The sequence below is a fragment of the Aethalodelphis obliquidens genome, unplaced genomic scaffold (genome assembly GCF_003676395.1).
Source record: "Aethalodelphis obliquidens isolate GAN/ISIS:26980383/991018 unplaced genomic scaffold, ASM367639v1 scaffold9, whole genome shotgun sequence".
NCBI lineage: Eukaryota > Metazoa > Chordata > Mammalia > Artiodactyla > Delphinidae > Aethalodelphis > Aethalodelphis obliquidens.
This window is the reverse complement of record NW_020837953.1, coordinates 2,769,376-2,781,392: the sequence shown is the minus strand read 5'-3', so window position 1 is coordinate 2,781,392 and position 12,017 is coordinate 2,769,376. Positions and strand designations below refer to the sequence as shown.

Here is a 12,017-nt window from a genome sequence, read left to right as displayed (position 1 = left end):
CAGTGTAGGAGGGTTCCCTTTTCTCCACACCCTCTCCAGCCTTTGTTATTTGTAGAGTCTTTGATGATGGCCATTCTGACTGGTGTGAGGTGGCACCTCATTGTAGTTTTGATTTGCATTTCTCTAGATTCACCTCTTAATGCGAGGAGCTACAGAGTCATACTGCAAAGGGCATGAATACAGGGTTGGGGAGAGTTCTGGCCACTTTTGTGGTATACCATAGACAGGATGGCAATAATCCAGGTGATAGAATGTGATGGACTGAAAATAGGATAGTGAAGATGTGGTGTGATGGGTAATTTTATGTGTCAACTTGACTGGGCCACAGGGTGACACTTGTTCAAACATTATTCTAAGTGTGTCTGTGAGGGTGTATCTGGATGAGATTAATATTTGAATTGGTCAGCTGAGTAAAGCAGATTCTCCTCCCTAATGTGGGTGAGCCCCATCTAATCAATTGAAGACCTGAATAGAATAAAAAGGCTGAAAAAGAGGGAACTCCTCCTACCTGACTGCCTTGAGCTGGAAATTGGTCTTTTCCTGTCTTTGACTGAAACCTTGGCTCTTCTTGGGTCTTGAGCCTGTTGACCTTTGGACTAGAAATTACACCATCAGTTCTCCTGGTTCTCAGGCCTTTGGGCTCAGATTGGAACCCCTGGGTCTCCAGCTTGCCAACTGCAGATCTTGGGACTTCTCAGCTTCTATAATCGTGTGAGCCAATCCTGATAATAAATATACATATATGAAGAAATATACAAATGTACATAGATGTCATATATATGAAGGAGATATATATATATATAGGATAAATAAGATATACATATTATAAGATATATATTTTATATATAAGGTATATATATATATTACATAAGATATATATATGTAGTCTCCTATTGGTTCTATTTCTTTGGAGAACCCTGACTAATACAGGGGGGGTGAAGAGGTGGGAACCTCTTCATGGATTAATTGGGAGTTTAAATTAGAAGGATGATTGGATGTAAGCAATGAGAGAGAAGGAGAAGATGACTCCTAGGGTAACTGGATCCCCTGACATAGAAAACCAAGGAGGAGGAAAACATTTGGGGAAAATAACAGATTCTGTTATGAACGTGTCGAGTTAGAGGTGCAGTGGTGCATCCAGGAGACGTGTCTCAGGAGAGTTTAGAGTTTGAGATCGTGCATGTTACTCAACTAGTAGTTGGTTGGAACCTTGGGAATAATTAAAATTGTCCAGGAAGCATGTGAAAAGTGAGAAGAGCATTTGGATGAATCAAGAACATCTCTCTGCATTTAAAGGGAAACTAAGGAAAAGGAGCTCAGGAAGGAGATAGAATAGCAATGATGAGAAGGGCATGAAGGGATCCAAGAGAGTGAGGTGGTGAGGAAGACCTCCTCACTTCTCTGTTTGTCCAAGTCTCCCACTTTATTTCACGTCTGTTGCAAGACCTTACCCAGTCCAAAGCCCTCTCTTCTCTTAGAACCCTCCCTTCCACAGACAGTACCACCCACGAGGAACTGTGTTATCTAGGTTACCATGGCATCCTTCTTTCCTCCTTCTGCATTTTATTGTGCTTTAGGGAGGCAGACCCCTGAACTAGCACTGGGCTGGGCGTTAGAGGTCTACATTTTAGTCTGTCTTTCCCCTTACGTGTTGTGTAACCTTGGGACAGTTGTGATCCCTTTCTGGGTTTTACTTTCTTAACCTGAAAGGTGAGGTTTATAATTTCTTACCTTTCCCCTATTCTTTGCCTTAAAGAATTATACAGGTCGGATGAGATCATGCATGTCAAAGCACTTTGAAACACGTGAAGCTCTGCAGTAGTAATTAGAGTGAAATCCGTTGACTTATCAGGCACTCCACATTATTTCATTTAACCCTCCCAACGTCCTTTGAGGTAGATGCTAGTAATGTGGCATTTGAGGAAACTGGGGCTTAGAGAAATTAATTTGCCTAAAGCTACACAGCTGGGAAGTGGTGAAGACAGTAATCAAACTCAGGTCTGCCTGACTCCAGAGTTCTTAGGGCCCACATACCAAAGCCTTGTTTTCCTAATGCATGTGGTGTATCACATTCCTGGGCAAAGTCAGCTTTGCAGAATACGATCCGTTTTCATGCAAATGATAACATTTTTATGGTTGGAAAATCTGCTCTAGTGTGGATTATAAATTTACCTTTCTGTAGAACAGTAGAGCTCTAGGGGAGGTGTGGGGGGAAGATGCATATATGTATCCAGTTCTTGAAAATTAAATAATTTAAATTATACAATAGAATTCTTTCATTTTATAAATAAATTCTGTGAAGGTACAGTACAGTTAAACAAAACCTTCTCTAAAGGGGGTGATCTACCTTGTCATTTTAGAGTTTTGTTTTTTAGGTGTCATTCTCAGCAGTAGCATAAATATTTATTCTACTTGACCTTTAGGCTTCAGCTCAAATCTATCCTCCATGAAGTCTTTTTTGGCCACCCAGACCCCAAAGCCCTTTCCCTTCTCTGAACCCTGTTTGTGGTTACTCATTAGAGGCAGATATAGGGCCACACGAAAAATATTATGAGAAAGTTATGAGGCTGACTTACCAAACCTTGGTATCAGGCTCATTATATTATCATCATACATCATCTTATTAATTACCATTTCCTTTGCACACATCTTTCTCCAGCTTCATTGTAATTTTACTTTATTTTTATGTATTTATTTATTTGCGGTACGCGGGCCTCTCACTGCTGTGGCCTCTCCCATTGCGGAGCACAGGCTCCAGACGCGCAGGCTCAGTGGCCACGACTCACGGGCCCAGCCTCTCCGCGGCATATGGGATCTTCCCGGACCGGGACACGAACCCGTGTCCCCTGCATTGGCAGGTGGACTCTCAACCACTGCGCCACCAGGGAAGCCCTGTAATTTTACTTTAAAAGAGTTTGACTTTAAGTTTCTTTATACCTCCTGAAACTTTTTGCATTTAAAAAAGTTAGCGGCTTTTTGCCCTCCAGGAGTTTGAAATTTTGAGATGGACTTAGGCACGTGAATATATAATAAGGACACAGCAAGGGATGGAGGGATTCACTGAAAAGGTGATATTTGAGCTGCATTTGAAAATCGAAGGTAGACGTTTGATCATGAGAGAAGATGGGAAAGTCAATCCAAGTAGCAGCATCAGCCTCAACAGAGTCAGGGAGATATGAAAGAGTACAGTGCGTTTGGGGAAGAGAAAGAAATGAGGTGAGATCAGGGTGGGGAGTGATGAAGACAGGGATGATGGGCAGTGAGCCAAGAAGGAGTCATAACAAATAGTGGCCAAGTTGGAGCTAAGTTATGTGTCCTGAGAGCCATGCCAAGGAGATAAAATGTGACTCTAGGCCGCAAGGAACTGTCGAACCATTTTAAACAAAGAAACGTCATGGTAAGTTTTAAGTTTTTAGAAAGATGTCACTGGTAGCACAAACCTCTCAGCGTATCTGTCTGACTTAAAATATCTGCAGTGTTTGGTCTTTTTCTCTGTGGATGGGAGTATGAAACACAGTTATTTCATTCATTCTGGGAAGTTTCTGTTTGCAGATTATGACCCAGTCCATGTTTTCAGCATCATTTTTTTTTTTTTTTTTAAAGAATGAAGTTGAGGATTAAGTTTCTTCCTGAAACATCTCTCCTTTCTGGGCCATCAGCCTGTGCCCTAATTCTCAGTTGTGAATATAGAGTGAGGATAAGGTTTTGCTTTTTTAGGGGACGTTGTGCTGGAAAACAACATCGTGAGTATTTGGGATGTTCTGGCAGGACCATTTACTGGGAGGGAATTAGGGAGCTCTGTTCTTCCCTTTCATTCACTGCACACAGCAGGGAGCCCAGATAGAATCCCACTGCAAGTCGTGACAAAATACTTAGTTGATCCTTTTTTAATTGGTCATCCCTACTTTCCCATGCTGCTCCTAGACCCTCGCATCTCCCAACATACATTACAGCGTCTGCTTCATTTTACCCTCAAGTTCCCTTGGCATCTAGAAGCCAGCAGAGACCTCACTGCCTCCCTGGACATGGCAGTGAGAAGGAAAGGGAGAAAGCTCCAACTCTCTGCCCCAGGCTGGTGGGGTGGCTGCTGCCTGGCCTTGAACCTCAGATACACTACTCCACCTCCGCCCTCTGCCAAGACCCGCAGCTGTGTGTGCTTTGAGTGTGGTTTTATGAAGTAATAGATGATTAAAAAAGAGATTTGTTCTCTTTGGTGGCTTTCAAGCCTGAGGGATTGCTTAGCTCAAAGGATTGTTATTGGAATGCAGAAGCCTTTATTGCCAAGTCATACACCCCAATCACTGCTGATTTCTTTTTTTTTTTTTTTTCCTTGAAAGGACTACTTTTTGTTAGTTGCTTGGTAACTGGAGGAGAGGCTTAACTCCTTCAGCACAGAGAGCTCCTAGTTTGAACTGGATTCAGCACCCACATTATGAGATGCGCCTAAAGTTGGCTTGTGTTGGGGACCTGCTCTGTGTTTGCTCTAGCCCGTGTACCATTTGTGCATGGAAGTTGTTATGAGGGATGTAGAAGTTAAGTGAGTTGCCCAGGATTGAAAGTGAAATCTCTGAAGTTTAATAAAACATTAGAGGGCTTCCCTGGTGGCGCAGTGGTTGAGAGTCCGCCTGCCGATGCAGGGGACATGGGTTCGTGCCCCGGTCCGGGAAGATCCCACATGCCGCGGAGCAGCTGGGCCCGTGAGCCATGGCCGCTGAGCCTGCGCGTCCGGAGCCTGTGCTCCTCAACGGGAGAGGCCGCGACAGTGAGAGGCCCACGTACCGCAAAAACAAACAAACAAACAAAAAACATTAGAAAAAATGTGTTTTGGAGGGCTTTTCTTCTGTAAAGAATGGTAATAGCTTCCATCATGATGCTTCCAAAAGGCCAAAACCCACAGCTCTGCTAGATCTGGGAGCCTCAGGGTGGTGACTGTGGCCTGGGAAGGAAGGAACGCTCACTTTAGAGTGGGAAGCCCCATGTGGCTTTGGGTTAAGGCCTTGTCATCTGAACCTCAGTTTCTGCATCCTTCACGTGCAGACTGTTGTGTATCACCTACAACCTCTGAACCATCCTGAGAATCCAATGAGATGAGGAACGTGGGGGCACTGTTGTAAGCTGTGGAAGAATCTAAGAGGACAGTCGCTGTGCCTGATGCAGGCCCAGTGGTTCCAAGGATGGAATTAATTCAGTAAGATTGAGGCCCTTGGCTGGGACTCCGCTGGTTGGGGAGAGGCAGGGATGGAGAGATTTTCTCATAGAACTGGATTAAGAATCCATCCACGGGGGCTAATAGGCCCTTGGCCAATCTGGCATTTGATGACTAAGCATTTGTGAATCATGTAGCCCAACCTAAGTACACCATGGGAACCTCATAGGTGGTGTCAGCATCTCCAAGTAAGGGATCAGGCTTCTGGAGACATCCCTCTCATCCAGGCAAACGCTTTCCCCATCTCCTTTGCTGGCTAAGCTGCAGACTTTGCTTGTGGAGAAGGCAGGGAATACTACTGCTGTCTTCTCCCCCAGGACCATGTGCGTTTTTAAGGGTGCCTTGCACTCCTTATATGATGCCATTTCTGGTCACTCCTTCTGTGGAGAGTTTGAGCCAGGGTCTCTGGCTTTGTCCAGTGAAGCCGGCGTTGTCTCAAGAAAAGATGGCGCCGCCAGGCTGCTTTGTCCCTCCTGCCCCCGATGTGTCTCTTTCTGGCCAGAGGCCTGATGCTGTCTCTGAGACATTCTGCCTGGGTTCCGTTGTCCACAGAGGCTGTCTGCGTGGCTACAGGCTGAAAGCTCTCATTTTGCAAGGTCTGTAATGACTGTATACAAGATCTAACAGAAGCAGTTATTTTCTGAGTTCAGGAAGACTGCTTGGCTTTGGCTGGTAGCACTGATCGTTGCTGCAGTGGTTTCGTGGTTTATTTCTGATTGGTCTTGGATTTCTGAAGTCTTTAGAAGGAGGATGCCTTTTCTCCCTGAGAACTGATCACCGAAACCACAGAGCACATGGAAAGAGATTTGGGGGACTACCCAGAAGACATACTAGTAGCTTGACTCATAGTTTCAAAGGCTACCATGTTCTGACTGATCTATTAGCATATAAAGATACTGCTAGTTCAGAGCTACGTTTGGCATACTTAGTCAACTTTAAGTGTTGCTTTGTTTAACATTAAGACGTATGGGTGTTCAAAGGAAAGTTTAGCCCTTTCTAGATGTAAGCGCTCCCCCAAATGCTTAGGAATTTAAAATAAACAACCAACAACAACAACAGAAAATGGGCTTGACACTGCCTTTTACATCTGAGCCCTTTTGATGTTATTATTGTTTTAATGGGACCCTGTTCCTGGGTTAATACTCAGTTTCTCTGCTGTGCGTGGATGTCTGTGTTCAGAGAGTGGTGATAGGGGAAGAGAAAATAGGAAGAACTCATAGAATTTGAGGCCAAATATAGATAAAGAATAGTTGTATGTCTATAAAATAGATAGAACAGCACTCAGGACTTTTGTGGTGTTCTAAGGAGGTAACACATGTGGAAACCCTTTGTAAACTCTGAAGCGCCTCTCACCTGAGAGAGATTGGAAGGTGAAACTGAGCAGTTTGTCTAGTTGTTGAATGCATATTTATCGAACGTCTGCTATGTGTCACCTGCTAGCATATACTAGAATATGTCTCTTTTGGATCTTCTGTCTTGTTGCCTTTAGGTTCCCAAAGATACCCATGTACTTAGGATACGTTCCTTTTTGTTGTAGCCTCTTGGGGAGGGAATAATTGAAACCAGGGCGTGGAGAGTTGCCTGGGTGGTAGGAAACCTTTCTTGCTGCTGCTTCTGTCTGTATTGCTCTTCTCTTTTTGAAGTCCTACTTCTCCAGGTCCTTGGCAAAAAAATGGCCACTTCACAGTTTCCAAGTTTATCTCACCTCCAATTCCATTCAAAGGCAGAAGTTAAATGACTCCATTTGGATCCTGATTCTAAATTCCTGGGAGAAGGAATCTGATTGGCCCAGTTAGGTCACATGTCCACCCCTAGTCCAGTTAAGTGTGTCAGGGGGACTGGAGTCATGTGATTTCTACCTCACAGCTAAGGGTCCAGTCCTGTGCCGGGGAGGAGAAAAGACAGTTGTGGGATATTATGGTGCATAAAACTGACAAGGTCCTTGACCTCATTGAGCTTACAGCCTAGCAGAAGAGAAGGACATTATACAACTACTTGCAGGGTGATATGGGTTATATGACAGCCAGACCTCACCTGAGGAGGAGATCCTGAAAGACCTCCCCAGGGAAGGATGGATTGGGTTAACCAAAGTGGGCAGAGCAGCAGGGTGGTGGGTGAGGAAGGAGTGTTCTGGACAGAGGTGGCAGAGGAAGGAAAAAACCCAGTGGCAGGAAAAAAATATCTGACCACATTGGCAGTGTGGAAGAAATTGGAAGGAACAAATATTTTAAAAAGTTATAAGAATAGCTTGATTCCGTACCATTCTCTCTGGCTTAGATTGGAAGTTCTTTGTGGACAGGGACTATCATTCCTGTTGCATTTGGAACCAGTCAGCCTGGGGAGACTTTTTCATGGCAGGACACATTGCATTTCATCGGGTAATTTCGTAGTGTGGTTTTTCTCCCCAGTTCACAGCTGTTCAGCTTTGAAATCTTTTTATGTGTCTTGAAGAGTATCCTCTTGCCCTTCACTGGGAAGATGGATTGCGTACCCTTGCAGAATGTACTTCCTCCTGCTCCAGGTTGGCAAAGAGGAATAAAAGGGAAATTATAGTCATTTTTGGAAGGATCAATGATTGCCAATTTTTCTTTCCTGTATAGTACTGCTTTTATATCACTCACCATTCCCAGCCCCTGAGCAGATGTTTTATTGGGCATTGTTGGCTATGCTTTTGTTTTGAAAATTTTGAAACATTATTGAAAGAGGAGAGGGGGAGAAAAAATAGCCCATAATTGATTCTAATATGTATTTAATTTGGCAGAACTTGAGAGAGACTTGCTGGGATAAGGCGGGACATTTCTTTGATCTCCCAGACTTCTTATCGTGGAAGGCAACAGGTGTCACAGCACGGTATGTTAATTATGAGTTGGATTTTATTTGTGTTCATCCATTCTCGGGTGTCTGTATATATATATACACACACACACACACATATATATATATATATATATATATATATATATATTGCTTTCTTAACTCGCTTTGACTGGATGTACTGTTTGTACATCTGCATGCGATTTTGCATACTTGAAACATCTTGAATCCATCTTCCACTTCCACTGCACATGCCCAAACACCATTGTTCCTATGAGGCCTGGAATGTGGGTATCCAAGGTGAAGACCATTCATTAAAATTGGACACATTTAAAGGAGACGTGAATAGTCCATTGTGAAATGTGACTATTTTTCCAAAGGCGCTTTTTACGTGATGAATAAAAGAAACATTTTTTGGCCCCTAAAATTAAGGCAAGAGTTATGTTTTTCAAGGAAGGTGATTTTAACTTTAACTAGATGGGTGTGTTAATGAAGCTATTTTGCTTTTTATATCAACGTACCTGAATCATCCCAGAGTGTAGAAGTATGTATGTTGAAGTCAACAGTATTTCTCAAGAAATTACAAATATTATAAATAAGTTATGTGCTACACATCAGAGACAGTTTTAAAAATACTCATGGAGTGTGATTGTGGCTGCTACAATGGATGTGTGCACAGATGTGCATATATATGGACAGATTGGACATGTACTCTCAAAGCATGCAAACCTGTTGTCATCTTGACCTCAGATTTCAGGGGATGCACAAGGGGAGGGGGCAGTAGGGCAGGGAGGGGTCTTCTTATCTTGGAAATGATTTAGAATTGCATATGAGAAAGGGGATCATTTCCCAGAGGACCGAAAAACCTGCATGAGTATGTATATATTTAGGTATATCTTAAAGTCATCTCTTTTAGAGAGCGCTAAATCCTCCCTATTTTCCCTTTTATTTAAACTCATGAGAAGCTGGGAATGGGAGTACCATTTTCCCTGTGCTCTTTCTGTCTATCTCATTTTGTATGATTTGGATTTTCCTTGTAGAGAGTTGATGAGAGTGTGATAGTTCATTTGGCAGCAGGGGCTTCCAGAAAGGAGATAGTAGAAGATGTATTTCACAAGCACATCATTCATCTTGTTGATTATTCTCCCCTCCCACTAACGAAATGCTAGGGTGGAGGGGATTCACGTGCATATTAAAATGGCCTCAGTAAACCTCAGGTACTCATCCCTCTCTGGGGAGAGGGCTCTGGAGGAGTGGTCTGAACTTTAACCCAGAAGGTGCAATTAGTCACCATTATATTGTTATCATCAATGGGGAGGGGGTTGTTTGGGTGAAGATCTCATCTGGACATTCCTCTTTTCGTATGATATTAGTTGTCTAGAGTTATTTCTGGCAGGACCTTTCTCTAGTTTTTTTTCCCTATCTTTGTGCAGTAGTGAAGGAAATGTTTTGATTATTTTAGCCAAATGGACCTAGGAGTCAAAACAGTGCTAATAGTGTGGGTATTGGTAACAATCCATTGGCCCCCACAAGCCTTGAGAACTCAAAAGCAGAACTACAGATGGAGGAGGACCTTGATTTTCCTTCTCTTTTTCCTTGGATGTTAATCAATCCAGTTCACTGATGTCCTCCCTGTTTTTCTGATAGTGCTAGATAGTCCACACCCCCATTTCCAAGTGTCTAATGCCATATTAAGACACCAAGAAGCCAGCTTTTTGAAGCTAGCTCTGGCTCAGATAGATTTAAATGCATTGCTTTGCTTATCCACTGTGGAGTTACAACATGACTTATCCTCAGTTCTGCCATGCAAGAGGTTGGTGACCTTGGGAGTGGCCTTACCTTCTTTGAATCTCACTTTCCTTATCTATAAAATGGGGATTGTGATACCAAACTAGCCTGATTATAGGAATCAGCCGAATCATTTATTCAAAGCCCAGATCCTCAGGGCTTCCAGTTTCAAGCCTCCTGAATCAGAATCCCTATGGGATACCTGGGAATTTGTGTGATTAACAAGTGCCCCAGGTGGTTATATGGTCCGGTAAGTTGGGACAACATTGCCTAACAGAGTATACATGAAAGTAATATGTAAGGTGGTCCATACCTGTGAAGGATTGGACGTATTTTGAAAGGTCGGATGGATTTGGTAAATTTAAAGGTGGACAGCTTCTCGTTGGCCTATCAGAACATGCTTGGGGGCTTCCATTGCCCACCTGTGACAATCTGAAATCCTGAGGAAGCAGAAAGTTTAGTGCTCAGAAGTGATTTATTGACTGTCCAGTCATCCCTGCCATTTTTTATTGGCTGAGACACTCATGACTCATTCTACTTTCCTTGGAGTGTATTTGCAGTCCCCTCCCCGCCCCTTGCCCATACTCGCCAGCACCTTCAGAGGCCTCCCTTCCAGCTTTGCTCTCCTGGAGAGCTGAGCCTGTGGACCTTGGGCACCAGGCACCAAGTTCCTCTTGTAAAGATTGTTGCCCTCTCCCAGGCACACTTCTCTCTTACATCTGTCTTTCTTTTTTGTTGTTTCCTCAATCTCTTCATTCTTTCTTCTCTATTTCAACTTGCATGATCAGGCGAAACAAGTAATCTCAGAGCTTTCTCAATTATAAATATAATTGGGGTAATGACAATACTTACTCCATGGGGTTATTGTATGGACTGACTGAGTAAGGTGACAGAAGAACTTCCAACACAGCGCTGAGAAAGTTTTTGAAGGAATTAGCTATTTTATTTTTCTATAAATTTATTTATTTATTTTTGGCTGTGTTGGGTCTTTGTTGCTGCACGCGGGCTTTTCTCTTGTTGTGGCGAGAGGGGGCTACTCTTCGTTGCGGTGCTTGGGCTTCTCATTGCGTGGCTTCTCTCGTTGTAGAGCACGGGCTCTAGGCATGCAGGCTTCAGTAGTTGTGGCACTCAGGCTCAGTAGTTGTGGCTCGCGGGCTCTAGAGCGCAGGCTCAGTAGTTGTGGCACACGGGCTTAGTTGCTTCGCAGCATGTGGGGTCTTTCCGGACCAGGGCTTGAACCTGTGTCCCCTGCATCAGCAGGTGGATTCTTAACCACTGCACCACCAGGGAAGCCCTAGCTATTTTATTTAGTTTCCTTACTGTATCGATTTTGGCAGGGAGTCTTTGCATTAAACTTCTGGCCTAGCGGAAAGAGGGAAATCCTTGTAGTCAGACTGACGTGGGTTCAATGTCTCTGCTATGTACTGTCTGTGAGCAGCTGGAGTAAATTACCACCCTCCCCCTCCCCCACCCCCTGCCCAAATTCAGGTCCTCATCTGGCAGTCCTGTCAGGGTTAGAGGTACTGTGGATAAAACGTGTAGCACATAGTATTCAAACAATTCACAGTTCTTTTAATGAAAAATCCCCATTGTCTTTCCATCTTCTAGAATAAGGAAGATGAGGGTCTGAGTTTGAATGTACGAATGCCAAAAAACACTCTGGACAGTGGAACATGAACTTGGCATCCTCTGGGCCAAGGAGAGGTTCAGATTTGGTGTTTATCTGGCTCTTATTGTGATTGTTTTGGGAGGCTTTGGGGAAATGGGTGCCAAAAAGGCTAGAGGGTGTTTTTTTTCCCTTTCTTTTTTTCTTTTTATTATTCTAGTGGAGTCATGGCTGAAAAAGTGATCAGATTTCACCTTGTCTTAAGCCTTCAGACTTGTTTTTGGCAGTGACGGTGTGTAAGAAGTCTTCCTCCTCCTCCTCTTATCTGTTTTTCTCTCTTCTCCTGCTTTCCCCTCCCCCCTCGCTTTATTTATTGTTCTTATCTTCTAAACTCTGGCAGCTACTCTTGTTTTTCTAGGTCACTGAGAAAATCACCACTTTGGCCTATGATTAATTTGTAATTCAGCTCCATTCTTTTCATTATATTGATGAAAATAATTATTGCTATTTTTTTAAATAATAATTTATATAATCATCATAGTCATCATTTATTGACTGCATTCTCTATATCTGTGCTAACTTTTTAACAAATGTGAACCCCAT

General features: G+C 43.3%; 1 protein-coding gene across 13 annotated transcripts in view; it reads left to right on the top strand.

The window, feature by feature from the left end:
* The window catches only part of FGGY (FGGY carbohydrate kinase domain containing), a 455,489-nt gene that overhangs the window by 58,813 nt on the left and 384,659 nt on the right, over nt 1-12,017 (top strand). For all 13 annotated transcript variants that reach the window (XM_027108362.1, XM_027108360.1, XM_027108371.1 and 10 more), the window contains one exon: nt 7,968-8,056. In XM_027108362.1, coding sequence (XP_026964163.1) covers nt 7,968-8,056 — 89 coding nt within the window. The remainder of the gene's footprint in view (nt 1-7,967; nt 8,057-12,017) is intronic.